This window comes from Schistosoma mansoni, chromosome 1, assembly GCF_000237925.1.
Source record: "Schistosoma mansoni strain Puerto Rico chromosome 1, complete genome".
In the NCBI taxonomy this organism is placed as follows: domain Eukaryota; kingdom Metazoa; phylum Platyhelminthes; class Trematoda; order Strigeidida; family Schistosomatidae; genus Schistosoma; species Schistosoma mansoni.
This window is the reverse complement of record NC_031495.1, coordinates 58,757,748-58,783,666: the sequence shown is the minus strand read 5'-3', so window position 1 is coordinate 58,783,666 and position 25,919 is coordinate 58,757,748. Positions and strand designations below refer to the sequence as shown.

Sequence of the window (25,919 nt, the reverse complement as noted above, 5' to 3'; positions counted from 1 at the left end):
AAATTCGTGCAAATTTATTGTTCATGGATAAGTGTAGCATATTCATATGTATTTGCATCTTACTCTAGAATCAACTTGGTACCAAAAAAGCTATGGCTGTTTGCATCCATTTAAAACCTGTGCCTCAATTATTTTCAGAAGCGGGGGGTTAATAGTAATTATCGCCGTCACTAAGTGACATTGATCGCAAATAACTCTTTGGACTGCTTGTCCTCATCACTCCGCTTCTACATTCCTATGCAGGATCAATTTCAGAGCTCTTACGCATTACAGTGAGCAAGATGTCAATAAGTTGTCGATTTTCATCACTGCTTATTTAAAATTTAGTAAATAATGAGTAAAAAGTCCCATTTATTGGTACTGCCAATTAAACGTGTACTGTTTATTAAAATATCAAAACAAATAGTATATAATGAACATTGATCTTGACTACATAGTTGTTTATTTACCGTGCTCGTTCAATCATCATTCTGAATCTGTGCATATTCACTCTTTCTAATTTTTCATCATATCATGTCAGTTTATCAGGTGTTACGAATACTGTTTGGATATTTTAAGAAAAAAATACTCAAATAATAAAATACGTAATCAGTATAAATTTTCAATTATTTTCTAGGATTATGATATCAGAATAAAAGAAATCCAATCGTTAATTATTCCCATTCAGAGAAGATCTACTGAAATTAAACATCGTGCGAAAGCAATACTATCGTTTAATAAAACAATCGAATTAGCCCAAAAAACATTGAATGAAATGGTTGAGTTATCAAAACTGTTTTCGCAAACATTAAGAACCATTCCATCTGAACAACAACAAAATGCATCAAGTAATAGCTCTGAACAAACTTCAGAAGAATCATCACCATGGAAAAATATCTTCAATGAAGTTGAAATTGATACACTAAGAAATAAAATGGGTGAATCAAAGGTATCATTGGCTAGTTGTATCAGTGTTTTTTTCTATTACAGTATACAGTGTTCATACGAATGAATGTATGTTGAGTAAAGAACTATATTATTGTGTCATTTATGGTGACTCTCTATATATAATTGGAACATGACAATAAGATTTACAGTCGTATGATTAGTTGAAATGATAGATTGATATTAACCACTGTACGAACTTATCTAACCTTTGGATATGTAATTGTAACTTTATTGGTTAAACTGTTTGCATTCATATATAATTTTGTCCATGTACATTTCCTACATATTTGTGCTTGTTTATGTTCGTTTGTCTATTTTACTCTATCTACTTTCATATAAGCTTTGACTGTTAATAGTCAAAGACCATCATTCATATGCATGAAGTATACATATACGAGAAACTATTCGTTTCCAACTTTATATCTCTATAGGTATCTATACAAAGGTTGGACTTGATAGTTCCAAATAAATTGAGCATTGGTTAGAGAGTTAATAACAAATATATTTTTATTTCTATTTTGTAACAATGTAATAAGTCGCAAAAATATATCCGAAGTTAGAATACGTATTTTATCGATGGTCATCCTGTGGAGTCAGGTAGAGTGATTAAACATCACAATATAAATTATCAATATCAGGTTTTATATAATCATTAATATAATGTAAATAGCGCTTTCCCCTGCTTAATGGATACAAAAAAAGTTATCGTTTTTTGGTTGACAAAAAATAGTGAGGTAAAATGTAAACTAGTTCCAGTTATTCTTTACCGTTATATCGTATACTTTATACACTAGGTTATATGTATATATGCATACAACTTACTTTCAGACTTGGTTAGCTGAATCTACCGAAGTTTTAGACAAATCTCCAACATACGAAGATCCTCCGATTTTGGTTTCTACTATTCAAAGTAAAGAAAGTGAATTATCCCGAGAAATCAACTATTATACCACTAAAATGAATTTATGGAGATCAGAAATCGCGCGTATGTTTGCTGAACAAAGCAAAATGTATACTACAGATCCACTAAAAGGTTTGTAGTTGTAATTGTTTTTGTGGACAAAGTTTGTTTCTGGCCATACTTTTTATCTTTCTTACTTTTCAAAGATATATTCACGCTTTTATTTATACAGTCAACATTAAACAAAACATGAGATATACTGTAGGGGGTACCTGAAGAGGAATAAAGATTAGATCGTCAAATTTGTCACGTAATCTTAGCGTCGATCATAGTTCTTTTAAATCTACTTTTTTTGAGGATATAAACATGAAGTGGCTTTTATGAAACGTCTTTCTCGACAACAAATATTTTCTCTTGATAGCCTAAATCTCAAACTGATCCTAGCTAGACCACCGTTGAAAACCTGGAAACACTGGATAGTTGGTTTGTTCTAATATGAAATCCTTCAACAGTTGCTATTCATGACTGCTGAGAGGAACTAACTTTGGACTTTTGATGTCATTCCTGAAGTGAACCGGTATTCAATCGTTTACACGTCTAGCTTCAATCAATTAGCGATACTGCGCGGCTGTCTTTCATCATCCACAGTGGATAACTAACTCACACCCGATATTGTTGAGATCCACTGGTCACAACATCTCACTAGAACTTCAGGAATGGCATCTTAAAACTAGTCACTAGAGAACACATGACTATTATTAGTATATGAGGGTTTATGGAGATGGCAGAGTTTTCTAAGTCACGAACAGATCCTAGCTAGTGTTGATCGAAGTTGGATGTGTACATCATTGGATACCAGGTAGTAATTTAAAGTTCAAGCTGTCAGACACAGAACCTTCGGTTGTGCCTCTGATTCTCACTGGAGTTTTGCGTTTGCATTGTTGTGTAGTTCCATAATAGGACGAAACAGCTGTATTGGTGCTTCCTAGTTTTCAATTATGTTCCAGATAAGATCAGTTCATTTTTCAAACTACGAAAACACGACCATGCCAGAATTATTCCATTTTCTCCCTTTTTTCTAAATAACTACTGTTTATAGTATCTGTTTTTCTGGGTGAATTTAATTGGAAATCAACTTTTATTGTTATTCCATATTGTTTTGTCCAACTAGATAAAGCTCAAACCCCAACTAGTACCAATGATGATGAGAAAACTATTCCTAGAACTCTTAAAACAGATGAAGAGCCTACAACAAAGTCAACGGAAGATACTACGCGTATGTTTAAATGTTTATATCCACAATAAAAATATATTTTATTGAAATCCTGAACCGATCTGAGTTAGACCACAATTGGAAACATGGAAATACTGTACGGTTGATTCGTCTTGGAATGGGACTCCTCCGTTGGGTGCGCCCAGTGCTTCCTGGTATTCAATGGCTATCTAAATTAGATAGGTGGATCATTTGTGAAAATAGGATTATTTCTGTCAATCGTCTACACTAACTTCACACGAAGGCTACAGGACATTACAGAAATATATAAAGCATTATTGTGAATTTTTCTGTTTGTTACTTTCAGTTGTATGATGTGAATTCTTTGTGAAACAAGCAAGAACAGAGATTCTAGCAGAATAGCATGATTTTATTTTATTTCGTTGGTTCTTGTCAGCTGCTTACAACCTGTGATATTTTAAAATCATAATTACATAATGGGTTTAATTTACCTACATGAAACGGTTTAGTTGGAAGTTATATTGACGACACATTAGTATAGTATCAAGGGTATAAATAAATTTGATAGATTGAATGTTGTTAATATATACTCTATGTAAAAGAACATTCTACAACATTGATTGTGACAACAGTTCAAACGACCAGAAACAAGTGATTACATAATGAGTAGACGTTGATAGGAAAGAGTAGAGCTCAGCTGATAAAATAAGACTACTAATTTGGAAGATAGTTGAAATAAAACTCAATGATGTAATAAATGCAAGGAAGAGTTTTAAAAAAAGGTTTAAGGTGCAGCGAATGGATATTTGTCATCAAGGCAAAAAAAGATTAATAACCATCTCCTTTTGAACACATAAGTCAGGTTTTTGACACCTGATAGCAACGGCTTAAGGAGACTGGAGTAAAATATGAAATACGATGTTTTTCAGCTTTTTTAGTGTGTAGTATTCTGATAAAAAATAATTAACAGTTATATTATTATGCAGAAATAATTTATTATTTTTTCCCTCATTGTTACTTAACAGAAACCCCAAGACCGGAGTTGTAATTTCACGTACAATTCCAAACAAATTATGAAAGCAAGCCAGCTGAAGAAGAGATGTTTTATTGATGATTGTTAAATGCAGTCCCACTTCATCTTAGTCTGTTTTTATTAAAGTTTCTCTTTGCTTACTCTGTATTCATACATTAATATTTTTACTGTGATGTCTTCTTCATTGTTTGTGTAAATTTCTTTCTTTCATTGTTATGTTTTGTTTTCCAATCAAAATCACTGAGTAGTAGTAATGTAAGCGTTACTTACATTGTTGGTATAAATATATGTATTTTTTATAATATAAGTTCATTGATTTCATTCATATCAGTTCAATAGATTAGTGCCCATTTTGTATACTTCACACAACGAATATGGGTACTATTTGGTATTTGTCTTATTGGACGAAGAATATTTTATTTTCGATGATTTTGTTTTTAAAAGCTGTACTGTCGTATTTCAGTGAGATAAGAAAAGTCCCAAACAGGTTTTTTATTTAACTATGTGTAAATAGTATGAGTGGAAATCATGGAATACATTTCGATAAATAGTTGGATTATCAAGCTGATTAGAAATTATAGGACATGTGTAGATCAACGTTCAGAAATACATCTAGATGATTGATATGTTCTTTGAGCTGGATAGCTTATTTGTGAAGCCTTGATGGTGTTTGTGAATAATATCATCAGCTCCTACTTCGTGCAGAAGTTAGTTATATCACAACTGGTAAATCAGTCTGTCCTGATGAACTTGTGCGTAATTAGTTTTCTTCGTTTGGTTTTGCACTCATGTTATTTGGCTTATTCGGTTAACCTCTGACCTCGTTAGTTGACCTCTTCCGTATATGTTGAATTTACTTTAGACATAATGACATAGTTTTTTTCATTTCAAGTTTGGTGCGATTTTATAGGTTGGTAAATTATGGCCATTATAAATAGGGATAAGAACTCATTACAGGTGATCGTTTTGATTAAAATAATAAGTGAATTAACTGAATCTTAATTTACTGTGTTTGAATTTACAAAAGGTTAGCGATATAACTCAAAATTGGAAGGGTTTGTAAATAACGAATAAAAATTTTTAAAGTATTATCATGTGAAAATACAGAAATATAGAACGAAACAAAGTAATAATATAGAATGCGATCTTACAAACTATGTTTGAACGCATAGATCTAGCTCCATGTTACGCTTAAACAACGCCTCTGTTACACAAAAGGGGTGTGTATATATACACCTCTTGGTAGGTGTGGTTTGGGTTTGTGGATAATTTCGAACTCAGCTGTATGCTTCAATACAAACGATTTTACAAAGATTGGTGGCCTGTTTAAACATCTGGGCTACCTGTTCCTGTCATCTAGATATTTCAACAAGTTATCTAATCTCGTGCGTTTCTGAAAAGTGTAAGACCTTTCGCTGTAAAGGTTACAGAAGCCTTAATCAGAGATATCGTGGTTGCTGGCAATATGCAGCGAGAAGAATGTACATTATCCAGATGTCGATTAACTGGGCTGCTAAGTTCTAACTGGCGATCACTCAATATTGATCGTCAGGAAGGACGAAGAAGTAAGAAACGGAAACTTGTTGAAGTACTTTGTGCTGAGAATTCTATATTGTACCAAAAAATATAATATTGAATAAAGCTAATAATAATAAATAAATAATAAAAATAAAATTTAATACTTTCCCATGGGGCAGGTAATTTCTTGTGTTTCGAGGATGTTCTCTAACGAACCTAGCTTCACATGAGATGAATAAAACAAATACACATTAAACTGAACGAGGTACCACGTCATTTACATAGGTGTGCACCAGTGACTCGCCTATCAAGGTAGATTTTATATTGAAATGTTCTCCCCAGTTCAGTGCTTTCCAGCCACTACAATTCACTAAATCTGAAGCAAATCAGAAAGAGAATTGAGGGAGATAGAATAATAATGTGGATTAATAAAAATGCTAAGAGTAAACAAAATGTACATGAGAAGTGTCCAGTATCTTTAAGATTCGTTCGGCAGCGCTGATCGGTTGCCGATAAACCGATCAGTGCATCCAGTCCTTCATAGAGCATGAAATCGTTAGGAATATACTCTGTTAAAAACTTGTTTCTTGCGATAATGTCCTGTTTACAATCACAACGATCTGTAGTGCTTCTTATTTTTGTAACTATTGATGAAACTTGCATTCAACAGACAAATTTCGTAGGTATTCCCGGTTATTATCATGTTCTTACGTTACCATAAGACTAGCGATATACGGATACCTAAATTAATAAGATTCGGCTGTTGCTCAGGCCACTTGTTCTTATAGGTGATTCATTCGTATTAAAGTGATAAGATGTTTATCAAAGTTACTCCTTTGCAATCTGTTATTATGACATGAACTGTATTTCCCTGAACGACGATATGCACTCTGTTTAATTGATGGGGAAAGATGTTAGCATGAATAGGAGACGTTTTACCCCAGTATATGTTTGCCTAAGTGATCTTATAGTTTTCTGTATTCTTGTTTAATAGTGCACATATTTTGGTGTCAGTGTACACTTATATAATATAAAATACAAATTAATCAACGTTGTATAAATGTTGTTCTGTTCTTAGATGTTACATAAATCTATAAATAGTTTTAGATACTATTAGAAGTAAAGAGCTTTTAGATTTTGTAAAGCTTGACTCATTCGGTTTTAGTTCATATAATACAAAATCATGAGTTTTCGTAAGTAATCTTAATGATAATAATAAGATTTATGTAACATATTGGTAAATTTATTGTAAATAAGTAGTGTGTTATGAATATGGAACTTTATGCATATCGAAAGATTGTTTTGTCGGATGTTTACATGTATTATATGGATACTGTTAATCCATTTAATATTTTGAAAATTGAGTTTCAATTAAACAAAAAATCCAGTCATTAAATACCTGCATGTTATTAATTGGAGGTTTTAAAAATTAATTTGGATTAAATTCGTTTCGACAAAGTTTTAGGAAACAAATTAAGTTGTGATTGTTACAGTTAAGGTGACATTAAAAACCAAGGAGTACTGGACAGCTGTTTTGTCTGAATATAGGACTCTTTAGCAGTGTACACCTTTGACGCTACCAGTGATGGATTTATTTATTTATTTAAACACACAAGTATTGGTACAAAGGGGCACCGAATGCATATGCGCCGCACAAATCTCATTCGATTTGTGAGAAGGCTGAGATACTGCCCAGGTGCCCAAACTGAAACAGGTGGTTTTCCTAGGAGGCCACACCCGGAGCCTTTAACCTGAAGGTCTGATCCACAAGGCAGTGGAGCATTGTGAGGAGATGCAGTCCTATGGTAGCCGATGACCAACGATTGATTCATAGGTCATTTGTTCCCTCAGGATACTGGAGCCCATGTGTACCATTGGTTTGGAATGAGGGTTTTCCAACTCCCCTAGGTGGACTCGCCGTGTCCACCATGAAATAACACCAGTGATGGAACTCCAGTTCTCTAGGTTAGCCATTATAACCACTGTGTTAAGATCAGCCTGGTACAGTTTTAATATCAGTCAGTTTGTAACTACGGACTATTAAATTGTATTTAATGACAATGGATTAATTATTCATGACAGAATATGATTGATATGACAGGAAATTAAAAAGAAACAAGATAGTTATTCAAGCTTGTTTAATCTTAATTATCAATAAAATAACTGCGAACAGATGATATTTATGATGTTGTTGATGCTGACAACAATTTGTAAAACAATGGGGTTTAAATTTTATATTTTAATTTATCAAAAAGATACATGAATAAAAATGATAGATTATGCATTAATAAAGTGTTATAATATTAAATGAAAGGAAATATGATTTTTGTAGAAAATGAAAAAAATGAATCTTTATAGAGAGAAAATAAAGAAAGAGAACTATGATTATTGAGAATTATAAATATGAATTAAATCTAAACGATAAACATTGAATACACAAAACTATTTATGATATACATCTAGAGTATAACATTGAATGAAATTTAAGATTTCTTTGTCATTATAATCTAAAATGATATGTGTTGGATACATGGAATGTGTAAATGTTTTTAAACAGTTTATATATGGTGAATAGATAATAAGTATTTATTCATGACAGTAACTATGAAGGAGACAACATTTATCCATATGAAATATCGTAAAGATCGATAAATAATTACATCAATTTATTTGTATTGAGCAAATTTTTATGCGTACTGAATAGTAAAATCTCTTTGAAATACATACATTGAGAGAAAAAGAAAAGTTCAAGTCTAATTACCTGCATTAGCAGAAGTTTTCAGTAAATTAATACAGTATTTATTAGTATTATTATGAGGAATATTGTTATTACAATATAACATCATAGTTTCAAAAGGAAATGTATGTATACTTGGCAATTAAACTACCATACGTCGTACACCACATTCAGGACAAAATCTTGCAGCTGAAGTTGGAAATGTATAACCACATTCAGAACAAACTTTATTAGATTTTTCATTCGTTACTCCTTTCAAGCTGTTTTGTGTATGACTAGTTGTTTTGCTTGTATGTGTTGGTTGACTAAAATGAAATAATAAATAAATTTATTATATATGATTGTATTAAGCTTAATGGTGAATAAAATGAAGGAATTTAGAGAAATAGAACAAACTTTGTAAATTTTATCTCTTTGGATATTGAAAATTTACGTCATTAGATGTGTCTTTGATAAAGTTTTTTTTATTTTAGATTAGTATTGAACTTTTTGGTGTATTAATCTTGAAAATGTTTGATGAACGATTCAGTATGACAGTAATTTTTGCGACTCGCCTGTAGCCCCTCCGGGGGCTACTGCCAGTCCCAAGCACGGATAAGGAAGGAGGGTTGGGCATGGAGTTGGCGACCCCATCTCATAGAAAACTAACTCGCTAAAACGACGCTAACCAGGAAAATGTTACTCTAACCCTTTCTCTTTCTCCTGGTGATCTACTGGATCATGAAGACATCAACATCTGGGATGGGGAAGCATGGGATACAATGGCTAGTTAGGATGCAGCTGGACGACCAAGACTTCGCAGATTATCTGCCTCTCCTAATTGTTGCGACTGCATTTTGAGCTGAAAGGTTCTAGTTTCCGTCAAGTTATGGCTGATTCTAGAAATCCTTAGTTATCTGCAAAATGTCTTTATTGTTTAATTTCAGTTGTAGAATTTTCATTATGGCTATAGGCATGTTTTATACAAACATGTAATAAGTTCATAATCCAGCTAAACTCTATTGTACCAATTGTTACTCAATTTTCGAAATCTTTGTTATTATTATTAAAATACTATAATCCAATAACATACCGTATTTGACTTGACGGTAAGCCTCGTTTATTATTGCTTTGTGGTATCCCTTCCTTCGGGTTATTTGATGAGATATGTGATTTCATCTAAAAGATAAAAGAAATAAATACAAACATTTGATTCTTCAAAATGTAAAATATTTTATTAAGGTCTTTAATCAATAAGACAGTATTCCACCGCACAATTATCATCTCCGTTAATTATAAATCAGTTTTCATTGCAATGAATATTCTCTATTGACCACTTCCTATTATAAGAATTTCTTATCCAGAATGATTACAAATACTAATTTCTAGATTTTGGTATTTATTGTAATTCTACTTGACTCAAGTCACAGCAACCGAAATGTTACATGAAGAGAAATTTATGTAGAATTAAATGACTTTTAGTCAGTAATTTATAAAAGTTTGTTTTGTTAATGTGAAAACTATGTGAAGTGAGAAATTTTGCAGATTTTGTCTGCCTATCTTGTCAGATAGTTTTCATTAGTTGAATGAAAAAGTATACGCATGACCTTCGATTGCTGACATTAAGATGACCATGGGTTTTTTTCCTTAGCCGTCGCAACAAATCTTGAGGGTATGTCCGTAAATATTGAGAAGAACATGGTGATCAATTTAAGTATAACCAAAATATGTGCTTAGCATGTCTAGAGGCACACTTTTTTCGTTTAAATATCTAAAGATAGCATGCTGAGAAGTAAATTATCTCAGGCTGTAACTACGATTGATTACTAGAACTCATTCTTATTAAAAAAGGTAGTCAATGCACAAATTAAAGGCTTTTATATCCATCATAAAGCAATAACAAAGGATTACATAATTCTTAAAATTATTGACATCGTTGGGTGACATCTTTGAGGAGTGCATAGCGGGAAGGCGTTAAAACTTGTTTTTTTTTTAATGTTGGGGTGAATGTGAATATTAAGTTTATATCACAGTTATATTAATGTTATTCACCCTAGATTAATTTTTTACGTTAAATAAATGTGAATATTTAAGTGTTCTGTTATAAATAAAAAGGATACATACCATAACATCCTGACTTTTACGTAATTCACTAGAATTTCGAATACCGGTGGTTGAAGGATTTTCTAGAAATGAAAGGTAAAAATAATTATTTTGCTAATAAATGAACGTAAACTTTGTTATTATGATACGAATCAAATTCAACTTGGTTACAATATCGAATAATTTGTATATCAGAGAGAAAAATGGTAAAATCTTGATTTATCAACAAAGTAAATAATTTTTATCCCATATGCTTTACTAAGTTTATATAATAACAGCTAATATGAACTTTTCTGGTTCATTTACCACTGCATCTGATTGGTTATTGACTCCTACAGAATTAGACACACAGGAATTATCATTTTTAAAAAGATACATCGTTTGTTGAGTTCAATAAAATGGAAGATCAATTCCATTCTGTAAGTGAAAATTATTAATTCACATCCTTCTATATACGTTTCAATCTTAAACAGAAAATTGATAATGCAGTTCAAAGTTATTATGTGTATTAATTGAATAGTTTTTCATTAATTTACAGACAACATTCTTAATAAATCAGTCACAAAATGTTTTTAAAAAGTTATAGTAACTGATACAATTATTTAGCAGTTACCTTAAGCTTAGTCTGTATATGTGTACAGTTGATAACTTAGGATAGGTAGAACAAATAATCACCTTTTATACCACTTAAATATTGGAAGAAATCTGTTAATGTTTTTAGGTAATATCCAATTGATCTTAGTGACCAGTAAAATATATCATCGTTTACCACCAACGCATACACAAGGATAATCTCGCTCTCTGCTTGACATGAAGTCAATAATTTTCGACAAGATTACTGATAAATTCTTTAAGTGTTAAAATGAGCATTTGGTGCCCGATAACTGGACACTTTGTGTTTATTTTTAGTTTGAAATATGATAAGGTAATTTTTGGTTTACAAAATATAGAAAGATTACTTATATTTTTATTTCAAGTATTTAACTCTTTGAGTAACATTTTAGTTTAGAGCAAAACATAGGCAAGAAAATAACCCGTTAAGTAAAAAAAAATATCACATCGTTTACGTGTTGGTCTGGCTAGTTGTGGTATTCCATGTTTTGTGTTTCGTGTTGAATCTGTATTATGTAAATTTCGACTATTATTCTCAGCGTTAGTATGTAATCCATAATTATTTTGTGTATAAGAAGTACTTGAACCTTTTCTGTTACTTCGTATTGTAGGATCAATATTAGCTGGAGCCTAAATATAATATAAGTCAATCAGTAAACAGACAAATGTCAAATGGAAAGAGAGATTTAGCATTTGATATGAATGTGGGTTAAATTTAGAACCATATTACTACAGTACCAATAAATGACAAAATTTCGCCTTTGTACAAAACAGGAAACTATTTTATTAGTAATTAAATATCATATAAACGTCTCTAAAGTTACAGTCAGTTCACGTAAGTTGTTATTAAAGACTAGTTGATTAATAATGAAATAGATTTCCTCACAGTAATAAGTTTGTTAATAAAAATTAGCAAACATTTATTCAAGCCACAACTTACAAAGAAACAACTTCCAAAATAATGCAATGCGTGTTTAGATTCCACTACTAACCACAGTGCATATATGAGCCTGTTCGAAAATATGGCTTGGAATATTCACTAAATTTTATCGATCAAGTTCATAACTATACACCAACCGTATCCATTTTTGATACTACCTATCACCAGTCATCCTAGTGAAGTGAAGTGCCCACATTTCCCGAGTGAAAATGCAATATTTAGTTACGGATATTGTCTAAATTATTTATACTACTAATAAGTAGCTTAAAATACTTCTAAAATACTAGGTTTCATAACAGCAGAAACATTTCCATGAAATCAACCAATGGACACTAAGTTTTAAAATGAATTCCTAATGCCTAATACTACAAGGACAGTGAATTTTTGTTGCATACGACAACCTGTGACCAGAACTTGTCAGTTCAGTATCACCTTGGTTTAGTGCACGTCCATATCTCCACTGGAGATCGAATATAGGACGTTCGTGTCTAAAGGAGATTTCAACCATCAGGCCACTAAATCTGACATCCAATGATTTACATTTCTGACTCCAATCAAAATGAGATACTTAGGGGCAATTATTTATTGTTATTGGTGACATTGATCTCATAATCGGCATTTTCTTGTGATTTTCATGATGAGTTGAAGTGGCAATCATGTGAATTTTGCTTGGATTTCAATAGTGGCAGGAAACATTTGTTCTCAATAAATGATGAATGAATTCCAAGTCATAATGAACAACTACTTGATCCTAGTTAATCAAAATCCTAATCATCCTAGGAAATTTGATTTGAAGCATTCGAATTTTGCAATGAACACATTAGTACTTGGTTACTGGATCATAAACAAGTGATCTGTGCTATTACACTTTAGTTATTTTCTGTGGTCTGAGGCTGTAAGCAAATATTTGTCGTTTTAAAACAATATAACCTACTGAAGCTTGGTATTAGACGTCTCACTTTTTTAATGGTAATACTTACCAGAATAAATATACTCAAAGTGATAAAATTGGCTTTATTCTTTCATAAATACAAAAATTTAATCGAGCATACCGTTGTACGTGTGGTAGCACGTGGACGACCGATACCGGTTGTGTTAGATGATGCATTGTTAGTTGGTAAACGTGAGTGTTTTTCACGACAAAACTTGATATGACGTTCAGCAGCTTTTTCGTTGAATCTTCTTAGACAGTATTCACATTGAATTAGATCTATAAAAATAATTATTTGAAAAAATAACAAGGAATATTTACGAATAACGTTTTTAAAATGTACAATTCTCTCGAGAACCGACTACATTTAGCGAATGTTACCTCTTATAATATTCAAATGAAGTAAATAAACTGAGCAGTCATTTTGCTCACTCTACAGTGTCGAAGAACGTTCTATAAGATTCTTCTACACGCTGTCAAAGGCTTTCTAATAATCAAGGAAGTTGATGTTTAGTGATTGGTTCCATTCTATTTGTCCATTCTAGCTGTCTACTTTCCCCCTTCCTCTTTCTTCTGGTGATTGACTGGATTATGAAGACCTCCATATCTGAGGGGAAGCATGGAATACAATGGACATCTCAGAATCAACCAGAGGATTTGGACTTCGCAGATGATCTAGCCCTCCTATCTCATACACACGAACAAATACATACGAAGACAACTACTGTATAAGTAGCCTCTGCATCAATAGGCCTCAACATACACAAAGGAAAAAGCAAGATCCTCAAATATAACACGGAGAGCACCAACCCAATCACACTTGATGGCGAAATTCTGGAAGAGGTGGAAACATTCACGTACCTGTACAGCATCATTGATAAACATGGAGGATCGGATGCAGATGTAAAGGTGAGGATCGACAAAGCAAGGACAACATTCCTACAATTGAAGAACATATGGAACTAAAGACAACTGTCAACTAAATTCAAAGTGAGAATTTTCAATACGAACGTCAAGACAGTCCTACTGCATGAAGCTGAAACGTGGAGAACTACTACAACCATCGTCAAGAAAGGAACAAGCATTTATAAACAGTTGTGTACGCTAAATACTCAACATTCACTGGCCGGGTACTACCAGCAACAGCGTTTTATGGGAGAGGACAAACCAGAATCCAGCTGAAGAGGAAATTAGGAAAAGGCATTGGAAGTGGATAGAATATACACTTAGAAAATCACCAATGTGCATCACGAGGCAAGCACTAACTTGGAATCCAGAAGGGGAGCGGAGAAGAGGAAGGCCAAAGAACACATTACGCCGGGAAATAGAAGCAGATATGAAAAGGACGAATGTTGACTGGAAAGAACTGGAAAGGATTGTTGAGGACAGAGTTGGATGGAGAATGCTGGTGGGAGGTCTATGCTCCTCCACGAGGGGTATTAATTGTTCATCAATGGTTCGTAGTGTCATCTTTCGGTCAATATATAAGATCGATCCTTACGTAATCCTGCATGTTAATCTCAAATCAGGTGAAGACCAAATTATTGTCTCATACAAAATTACAGTGCTTTGGTTAAATATAAAAACCATACACTAAATACTTCATTTGCACATCTTCCGTCCATTGTCTCTTACAAACTTCATTGTTCCTTCATTTCTGTTTTTATTACAATTACTTTGTTTACATTCCTGTTCTCCTTAATCCGATCTTCTCAACTTTCTGCTGCCAAGCACTCTACTTCTGATTAATTTTACATAATAATCCTGTCGACGCAAGTGCCATATACCACACTATGTCTGGCTTCAGTGCTTCAGCCGGTTTGTAAATAAGTAAGCAAATTAATAAATCATTGTTATGACCTTGATTCATCTGCTCACCGATCTTTGCTAAATGTACGAGGAGAGAGATGCCTCGATAGCGGGATTGATATGATAGGTTACGTAGTACACTTAACGCGTAAGTTCAATCTATGACATAACGGCCTTCAGAGAAGAAAGAAAAGAAAATTACTCTACTACTGACCTATGATCTGATTGCTTGAAAGCCAAGATAGATGATTTAAATGGGAATGTATATCTGTTTTATACCTGATTCAACTAATTTAAGAGATACATGAATAAATATATGGCTAACATGACTACAACGCGCAAGGAATGAGAATGCAATTATGTTCAAACTGAAACATCAGAGTAGAAAAAATAGAATAGGAGAGTCACGTCTAAACTATATTAATTTTGGAGTAGAAAGGAACATGACAGCAACGTATACATTAAAATAAAAGCTCATGATTTATAGAATAAAACAGACACAAAACTAAACGTTAGTACGATACAGATTTCTAATCAAGCTAGACAATGTCCTAGAAATAGCTTACGTTGTTTGCTACCTCATCTTGATTCCTCTTAAAACTAGAGTTGAACATATAAATATTGGTACAAGGGGGCATAGGACTAACCGTTAGAAATGTCTAGGCATCGATCAATTGAAATAGTAGTGTATAATTCTATTGCAAAGTCAAGTCAGCTTATTCGAAAAAGAGACTATTATTATCAGTTGTGTAAGATGACAGTCACGCTATATTGTGAAATAACTAGTTTTCAATGAGTTGTGAATTTCAAAATAGCGCTCTTAGGATATCATGTTCTTAGTGGAACTGTGTTCTCTAAACTAGGTGTTTTAATCGCGAAGTTTTCATTTTTTTATACATAGTGTCATCAACGTGCATTTTGGACAGAACTCAACAATAATCATTATTTTGAGCTACCGATCTTCTCTATCAACACGACATCGTATTCGATGGAAGACCTGAAGATTATGGACTCAGCATACTACTTTCTCATTAATCTATAAACAAATAAGAGACCGTATCAAATAAATGGTGGGAAAACTTATTACATGTTGAGATAGGACGTCAAGCAAGTTTAAATTAAATGGGAAATGATAAATAATGGTAAAAATAATTAAGTTAATGGCAATATCAAACTCAATATAACAATAAATAAATAATGAATGAAACCATTTAACCTACAGAGTTATGTTAATCTAATAGTTTTAATATGCTATTATTATGGACGATCATCCGATTAAATTTAGGCGCAACTGTACATGAATACACCTCATTATTATCATTACAATCTGTATAACTACTTGATAAAAATTTTTAAAAATTCAAATAAAATTCAACGTTATTTTTACTACTGATTAATAAAAAAGTAGCTCTTCGTTTATGTCAAGAAACCAATGAAAGAATGAAATAAGGAAACAATAGTTTTATGCCTTAAATAACAAAACTATTCATCGGTTGCTACTATGACTGCAGAATACAAACAATGTATTGAGGAAAAATATTTATGGGTTATGACTTCTATTGTTATCACTATATACTAGCAAAGTGTATGGGGAAGAGACCTGATCCACTTACATTCACCTGACTTACCGTTTTTACATAGACCTTATCCATTTACATCGATTGAAAACAAAAATTGGCAAACAACCAATCACATATTCGTAAAAGAGAAGAGTAAGAAAGAATAAAAATACGTAAAATTAATTCAAGAGATTACCTTTAAAAAAGGCCCTTTCCCAAAATCAACCTTCAAAGTTAATAGATAGTTAACTGGAAGACATGAAAGTATAAATTGGTTGTACGATTGACTATTATTGGAAATTCCGACCTCAAAGGTTATTACTTATTCATAATTTTAGACTGTACTTTGTTTAAACATAAAATAGATGGACAATTTCAGTTTTACCATAGGTCAACTTTTAATTCCGTTAAGTTAATCACCAATCTTTATCACTTAGTTGATTGAATTTATTTGGAAATAATAGTTAAAAGTATATACTGATTGAATTTCAGTGACTGTAACTATAAATTACAATACACTAGATAGAAAAAAAAACATCGAAAAGAGTAAAAACGTGTTATTTGACAAATGATGTTAAAACGATAAGTAGATTTGATTGTTTTGTGATATTCTGTTGGGGGTTGAGGAAGGAGTTATTTGAAGATTTAATTACTTTATTCAAGTGATCATATAGCATAAGTTTACTCAAGCATTTATAAATTTATTCTTCTGTTATAACATATGTTCTTACAAAAAGCTCAATGTGACTAGAGAACAGTCAAAAACATATTAAATTTCTAAACTCAATTAGTATAATTTGTTTGAATCTTCCCATTGATGTTTAGGACTGCAACTGGTCAGTCTCTAATTGGAATACGCGCATACTGTGCGTATTGCCTCGATAATTCACAAGCATTGTAAGCAAAGATGGATGGTGGCTAGCAGTGGAATCCAGGACGCGCGTTTCATCCTATTAGAGACTGATCAGTTGCAGTCCTACACATCAATGGGAAGATTCCAACAAACAATACTAATTGAATTTAAACTTCACCCCATTGCACAAGCAAGTGGTTATCAGGACTCAGTAGTTGAGTGGATAACGCGATGGCGTTTGAAACGAATGGTACTGGGTTCGAGTTCCAGAGTGAACATCAACTCAGGTACATCCAGCTGACGAGTCCCAAATGGGACGAAACGCGCGTCCTGGATTCCACTGCTAGCCACTATCCATCTTTGCTTACAGATTAAATTTTTGTTTAAAATACTATTATTAATGATTATATTTCCTAACAACATGTATTTTGAACAGTATACAGAATTTCGATTGTATCAAGGCTTTTACTAAAACCAGAGTCTATTTTTTTTGTTGAAAATTATGTCTAAAACTTTTATAAACAAAGAATTAATGATTTCCAGTTTATACACTAAATAGTCAATTAGTTAGAAAAGTAGCTGACTGTCCTTAAATTAACAATATTTTGGAATATTTTATACAAAAGCAATTGACTATATAACATTAAGTTTAAGGTATTTATTTGTTGTTAACTGAAGGTTAGATTCGATGAACATCAAAAATGCAACAGAAAACCGAAAAATCACTATTTTTCAGAGAATCTTAGACTGGAAATGAATGATTCGCAGGTGGGTTTAATTTGGTTATGTTATAAACTCAGTTTGTTTCTAAGTTCAGTGGATGAACGATTGATTATGTTGAATCGTTGACCTGTCTTGTATCTTGTTAAATCTATGTACTGATAAGTAACTTTATAAATAGTTCGAATGAACTAAGTACAATGTTTAGTCAGTCACTAAATAAGTTAATAAGACCTTTAAACAAATTTCAGGGTACTTACAGGTATTATAAGTCAGTATAGTATTTAGTTAGTTTCTGGGCATTATTTTTGCCTGTTAGGTGATGACGACAAAAAATAAGGTTTTGAATCTGATTCTATTTGTTGTAAACGTTTTAGAAGTTGTTGTGACTTATGGTTGGTTAATATACCACGTGATTGATTCACCAATCAGAACACGACTTATACAATCTTAACACTGTGCCACAACAATGACGTATCGACCCGTATGAGTAGCCTAGCACTACCTGTTGAGGCCAGAACGCCAATATCAGCCTTTACTATATGAATCATATATTTCAAATATGCTTGATTTATATACAAGCAAACCAGACCACATCATACCATGAATAAAAAATAACAATTGTACAAGATCAAGCCAAAAAGTGGCTGTGATTGTGACAGACTGTGATTAATGAACTGGGTGTAAACTTAAGAATAGTAAATCGTATGATAATAGTCAATGGGTGAAATAAAAGCTTATAATAACAGGAATATAAATATACATAATCTAGTTATTCAATAGTTATACAATAAGAATATATGTATAATATTGGTCCATTAATAGCTCTCAGAAGTTAACCATAATGTAATCTTCTCTAGGATATAACATAATTCATAACAGTTAATCGACATACGGAACATGGTGAGGTCTAGAACGAAAGCATACTACTTTCAATTACCACGCATAGTCACATGGTAAAAATAGGTGACTTAGGTATAAAGAAGATTGATAAAATGACGTAAAACAGAAGATTAGTAAAAATGGGAATTAGATAAAGTTTAAAATGTTTAGTAATCGGGTGTATATAGTGGACGTATGCGGATCAACGTAACGGATTATATGTCAATACGATATAGAATCTTGGATATCTGATTCCTAATATATCAAGTACATAAACCGAGAAAAACAGAAATATGAGCAAACCATCCACAAAAATGTTTATATTCAAGTAGTGATGCTGCTCACTGATACTGCTTCAGAAAATAAATTTACTAAAATTAAATCTTTCATTGTTGATTCCCCCCACTAAAAAATTACTTTTAGTAGTATTCTCAAGCTAGTATATCCACATGCATTAGAAATGCTTGGCAGCAGTCAAAATATATACGCTAACTAGAAATATACTACTAGTTCTAACCTGGATCAATAGCTGGCGGTGGAGGAGGTGGCAAAGGTTTACCAGTCTGTTTTGCAATTGTATACTCTTTTGCAGCCCTAATTGCGCTGATAAATTCTTCATGTTTTTTTCTCCATTGGTGTTTACGTGCTTCAACTTGAGCTATTTTTCGTGAAGTTTCAACTGATTTAGTCCCAGATGCTCCTCCTAATATGATTTGATTCTTTTCCTCTATACCCTGTAATCGTTGTTTAGTGCTATCAAAAGGTTTTCTTTTCTTTGTAGAATTCTTAATACATGCCACTTTATGTCGATTCTGTGTGTAATAGAAAATGAACAAAATTGATGTAATGATAAATGTACGTTGAAACAATTAAACGAAATACATCACAAAGAATTTTGTATATATAAACTCAGTGACTGTTAAAGCCAAATTTTTAGTTTTAAACAAGAAATAAATTGAAATTCTGATCGCCACTGAATGCATGACAATTCCATTTTTGTTGAATTTGATAAACTGTACTGCTCGAAAGGAAGTTGAAATAGCTACGGCAAATACGCTACTAAGTCTTACAATAGAAAACTAACTACACGAAGTTTTGTTGAGATTCAAAGATAACTTTAAGTACGTTCTGGAAGTTTCAAAATGAATTACAAGATTATAACTTATTAAAACTCAATATCAACTTGAAAACTTGAGAAACTGAGTATGATAATAGTCCGTTTTGACATCGTTCAGCAATACAAGTGATCATCAAACTGTTATAAAAGCATTCTCAGCTCTTTATGATAATTATGGTCTAAAGGAGCGATGGCCTGACTTAGAATATGGTTGTAATTTGTGGGGCTTATTAGATTTGCTTTATTATTATATCAATACAAACCGAGTGGGAGTAGGATTTCAACTTTATTTTAATAAAAGTCATTCATTTATATTTCAGTACTACATAAACAAAGCACATAGTACTGAATAAACTACTTGGCTAATTTTTTTAAACAATCGTGAAAAAAAACAATCAGTAAATTCTGTTGAGAACAGTTGAAGAGTAACACACGTATACAATATTTCTAAATCTCCAATAGTTTTCTACTTGGTATCAGACTATGGTGAAGGTTAGGAACGTTTAATTCATGAATAAAATAATATATATGGTAAACGTTTACATGTCAACCGACTGTAATTACAATACCAGTTCAGTGAAATAAAACATTTAAACAAAATGTTAACTTCTTTATAAAGAAAATTTTCACTCCTATAAGTGTTTATAGACTGGCACTCATTATGGTTACTGATTGGGACTTACGAGAATGTTTTAAGAGATTATCGATTTTACGAGAGCTCGGACATACACAACTGATTTTTTTTCACTTGAAGGATCCTAGGAATAGTGGATAGGGAACACCTATCGCAAGCGTTAACAATCACATCAATATTCTTACCTACCTTGAAAAGTGTTCCGAAAAAGTCCATTGAGAGTAATAAAATGTAAACAGAATATACCCATTGAGACATAAAATTAGAAAGATTAGTTCAACGAAGTGTTTACCATTAAAAGTGAAAAAAAGCACAAAAAGTACTTAAATATGCTGGACCAATTTACTTAAACCACACATTTTGTAATAAGTCTGTCCATGTATTTAGAATACGAATTAAGGTTGATCTCAAAAAAATCTGGTTTATTTTAACTGCTGTTTGAGTTTAATAAACACGTGTTACCATAACAACTTGTAGATGATAACAACAGTCAAATTTCCATGGTGATATTATGCTTTGAGAATTGTAAAGAGTTCGAAGAATCGGTAGTAAATTCCTTGTCACAAACACCGAGCTCTCAGAGCAAATTAGGTTTACCAAATATTTACGGGCAGAGTGTTAAAACTATTATCGGAACACAAAAAGATGTTGCTGTGTTTTTACTCCGAATAACTGAGGAATTTCTTGCTGTAACTCTGCTTATATAACAATTTTATCTTATTCGCTACGTGAATTTTTAATGTTTTAACTGAACAACCACCTGTATGGATACATATCACAAAAAATGTGTCAACCAGCAGGAAATAAACTCAAGTTTGTCAGTCTTTAGGCAATGAAAGTAAAGGGAGGTTATGGTGAAAACAGCTTTTAGGGAACTAGAAATGCTTACTTCCCATAATAGAAAAATTTGTGATAAAAACTAGAACGTAGAAGCCAGTATATTTTGAGACATGAAGCTATTTAATATCTGTTATTTAAGCTTGTTTATTATTACCTTGAAAACATATCGCAAATTCTTAGAATTCACATTTTTATAGGAATGTATCTTCCGATGTTTCTCACATTTAAGGGATTTTTTAACCCAGCAGTTGCAAAGCCAACACTGTAAGATTCGGATACTACCCAACCAACTACATGCATCATGTTTAATGAGCCTCAAAAAGGTGGTGTAACTGGAGAAACCTACTGGTAGTAAGTAGGACCTACAGGCTTCAATAATCAGGTTAACAAGAATACTACTTTTTAGCTAAAAATCTAGGTTCCAACAAGTAGTCATTAGGAAATATTTCCTTGAAAAAGCTTGGACCAGATTGCCAGACGAAACGTTGGATTTACTTCAAATTCATTCGCTGAGATTTCGCAAAGATATAATTCCTATTTAATGTCTTACATCAATTCGGCGCCCAAATACTGTGAAACTATTCGCTCTTATTTAGACGAAAGTTCTTATAAGTAGTCACTACATTTGTAACTCACTTTACCAACGTCATTTTGGTCAACTGAATAGTACCACTAATCCTCAAAGGAGTACATAAATCTTCACTTGATAAATGGGTTTCTGAGCAGGAAAGATCGTTGGATACTGAGCTCATCAGAAGCTCACCTAAGTTAAGCTAGTTAAAATAAACGAGCTTTCCAGTCAGTACTAGGAAGACTTAAAAACCAGCTATAACCTCAGCCTGACCCTGTTGTATATTTTGTTGGTTAGACAAACCATTTTAGTTAGTTTTCAAAATTATTTTTAACGATTCAAGCAAATAATAAGCGAACTACTTCCAAGCTTCGTCCATTTTATAGGATAATTGTGATGTTACATTAGGTACCAAAAGCTATGAAAGACCAATTTCTCAAAACTGAAAAGGATCAAGCCAATATTTCATATACCATATCAAATTATTTGTGAATTATTTAAACGCTTGTGGTTTAGTTCAAACATCTTTTGTGACTAACATGTCATCAGGAATTCTGGTTGAGTTCGGCAGTTAGACTCAAATGTTATTTATTTTGCCCTCCTGTCCGAAAAATATATGTTCTAGGAATTTTTTACGAAACAGTATACGCTCTTCCTAATACTTCAGTGTAATATATGACTTTTATAATTACACTCATCTTGTCAAGCAAAACATACATAAGAGATATTCCAGGACTGTTAGTAATAGTTGTCATAACTTTCCACGTAAAGGTACTGCATGTCTAATGCTTACTCCTCTTTTCTAATAACTGCTTTAGTAAGCTGTCAGATAATAGTTGACTCCATAAAGCTATATCACAATTTTTAATCTATTTTTGATGGTGTAATATTCGTTATTTTATATTTACAAATTGGTGACCTTTCTAAAGACCCATATGTCACTAACAAAACCAAGATGGAATTATTGATATCTTGGATTTCCATTCCTTAAGTAACGTATATAGCTTGTATAAACATTTGTAATGAAACCGTAAAAACAAGTAAAATGACGTTTTGGATACATACATATGATTTCGGTATTTTAGATTCTTAATCCTCCATAATGTTTATTTTGGTCTATCACGAAATTAATAGTGGTTTGTAGGGATGCACAACATGTACAAAATGTCGAGAAAGTAAATCAAATACAATTTAGTCGTAAATCTGGTTCCTACTAGCTTGTGAATCAATGACACTTCCAAACTATTTTTCATTTGAAGGCAATTAGAATCCTAGTTGTTTCCAAGTGAGAGCTTCCGAAATTGCTATTCAAAGGTCTTGATCAATGAAGTTGAGAACAGAATATCACACAGTATTTTGATAGTCTGAGTTCCACTGTTCCCCATTTGTGTATATATTAACCCTGAATTACAGTCTTACTAGTAAATATGACTAGCTAGTTATTGAAAATGGAGTCTAGAACATTCTGCCTCATGCTCGTCTCACGAGAGCCTGAGTAGTGTAGCACGTAGTCATTATATTCAATCACAAAAACAAGAAAACATCCCTTGGTTGCACATTTTTATGAACGGATTTGTTAAAGGGGTAAGAAATACAAATGAACTCTCACAGAAAGTTGCGATTGACTGATATTGGGCAACATGGTACTGATCAACAATGGTTTAGAATTATTTCTACATTTGGGTGTGTAATTGTAACTTTAGTAATTACCCTTTCTACATGCTTACTTTATTTCCACTTTCTATGTTACCCTTCGTTCATTTACGTAAGTAGGTTAACTCAAAACTACTTAGACGTCTTTTGAATAGTACATATATAGCTGTATACAGCTATATATCTAAATTTCCAGGAATTTCCCCGAAATTGCGAAACTTTTTGGAGTTTTATCAACGAATATAGACCGACTTCTCCAATGTTATAAAATTCTGGGGAAATTTCGGGGTTTTTGTGCCATTTCTCAAAATTTTTCTATGGCGACTTCCCCAAAATAGGGAGATCGGGCAGATCTAGTTCATCTAAATCACATCAACGAAAACTACAGATAAACAATTCAGCTAGTATCCGACTTTTTCTACATGTTATATCAACGTGATAAGTCACAAGAATGTATACGAGTCCAGTAAAGATAAGTATTTTGTTGTTCACTTTTGATCACAATCACCTTGTGCAATCAAACTCGATCACTTAAAGTACGTATACAATCCCAATCTTTTAAATGATTGGTCACAATCACAAAATTCGGCAAGTGTAATGAGTCGGTTTGAAGATGTGAATCAAAATGCGATTAATTGTGAAGTTACCAATAATGCCAAACTTACAATTATGTCTTCCCGAAAATGTCGGCCACAAGTAGCACACTCAATAAGTGTTATGGACTCTACATCAGAATCAACTACAGTATATGAGATCAATCGTATCAACTTGTCTTACAATCCATTCTCTGTAACGCTCAGTTTTTGGCGAATTTGCTTCTAGCTTGAAGATACTTTGCGTGCTGGTTGATTGTTAAGGTCAGTAAGTGAGATTATCTGAAAGAGGGAAAGTAAACCGACGACTGAACAAGAAAATAGATGAAGTTACATTTAATAACTGAGGCAATTGAAAACAATTATAACTAACACGAGCATGAAGTTAAGACAGTCTGAAATTGAAAATAAGAAACGAATAGTGCAATGCTTCTAATTTCTTTCATCCCAGCAATTTTAGTCAACATTAGTTTCTACTGCGAAACCTAAATTGATGTATTGAAACAAATAACCGCTAGCTAAAGATGTGATACCATTTCAACACATCGAATTTTAGGCTAATGGAAATGATTACGCCAGTTATGAACGGAATGGAGGCAGTATTCATTTACCGAGCTTCCGTGGCTGGTTTCAAATGGTTCTAGAAATGGTTCTTGAAATCCCAGCGCCTGTTGCTGGTAAGATGTCTTAGATCAGTTTTGCTGAAAGGGTTGAAGACTATGATGGCATGATCATTACTACTCAGAGGAGCCAGGATTGAGAGGTTGTTAATTGGGAATTCTTCGTTTGTAAGCAGACAAAGGTGGGCTTCCTGTAGATGACTCGTACTAGACACCTGAAGATGTTAAACAGTTTTATTGAGCACCACAGAGATCTATGAGGACTGATAAACCCTTGAATGTACACTTGATGTTCTATTAAATAAGATCGTAAGTACAAGGCTTCTCCACCCCCTTCCTATTTCTCTATCATAGCGAAACGAAGACATGCTGGACACTGATAGCTTTGTGTTTTGAGGAATTCCTCTAAGCACAGCTCTCCAGCTAGATGGCTACGAGTTCGCCCTTATTATTTACTCACACTTTTATAGGGACGTTTTAGTTCACATAAATAAGTTCTCTACAATCATAGTAACACATAACTTAGCAGCCTGTTGTACGGAACGTGGTAAAACGTTTTACTGAAGTCAATGGAGGCTATATATATAGGTAACGTTAGATCATTAAGAAAGTGTAAAAACTTAGGTTGATTAGTTAAAAATTGACCTCAAGCATCTAAGTGTGTGTCAAAACAATAGAGCTCAAGTATTCATTCACTTCCTTAGTTTGTATAGGTATTATGTTTCCTATTATCTGATATGGAATACTGAAAAGTTTTGTGTGCTTGAAAATGTAACTTCGCGCTCCACTGTGTGCTATCCTACGATCCCAATAAAGGCTTATTCACTACAACTCTGGTTTCTTCTATCAGTAGAACAAGGGGTACATACCAGCACAAAACGCGCATCAACTTTCTTGTCCTATTAATATGTTTGTGAAGTGTGCATAACTTGTTCTAAGGCCGTGGTGATTTTCAGTACGAATCAGGTTTTCGTCTAAATACCTAGAAAATTCTTCTGAATAATCTTTTCTAAAACTTATACAACCAACTGCATAGGCTCACAGGTCGATAGCTTTCAGGCATGTCTCATACCCGTTTCGAAGACAGGACTTACTACGGCCTTCTTCGAGTCTTTTGGTGATTTACTCTGGATGAGAGGTAGATTATAACCTG

The 25,919-nt window shown here is 32.8% G+C and overlaps 2 protein-coding genes across 2 annotated transcripts in view; one reads left to right on the top strand and one right to left on the bottom strand.

Annotated features, from left to right (window-relative positions):
- Smp_088950 (hypoxia upregulated 1 (hyou1)-related) overlaps positions 1-4,393 on the top strand; it is a 21,568-nt gene extending 17,175 nt beyond the window's left edge. The window contains exons 14-17 of the mRNA XM_018795014.1: positions 631-928; positions 1,756-1,960; positions 3,000-3,104; positions 4,088-4,393. Of these exons, the coding sequence (XP_018649369.1) occupies positions 631-928; positions 1,756-1,960; positions 3,000-3,104; positions 4,088-4,110 (631 nt within the window). The 3' untranslated portion in view covers positions 4,111-4,393. The remainder of the gene's footprint in view (positions 1-630; positions 929-1,755; positions 1,961-2,999; positions 3,105-4,087) is intronic.
- A 4,099-nt stretch (positions 4,394-8,492) lies between these two features.
- On the bottom strand, positions 8,493-20,705 carry Smp_088940 (putative zinc finger protein; the record flags this gene model as incomplete). Its single annotated transcript, XM_018795013.1, has 7 exons — positions 8,493-8,655; positions 9,423-9,508; positions 10,454-10,515; positions 11,500-11,674; positions 13,037-13,194; positions 19,256-19,550; positions 20,679-20,705. 7 exons carry the CDS (start codon positions 20,703-20,705, stop codon positions 8,493-8,495), a joined length of 966 nt encoding a protein of 321 aa, XP_018649368.1.
- Positions 20,706-25,919: the final 5,214 nt, after the last annotated feature.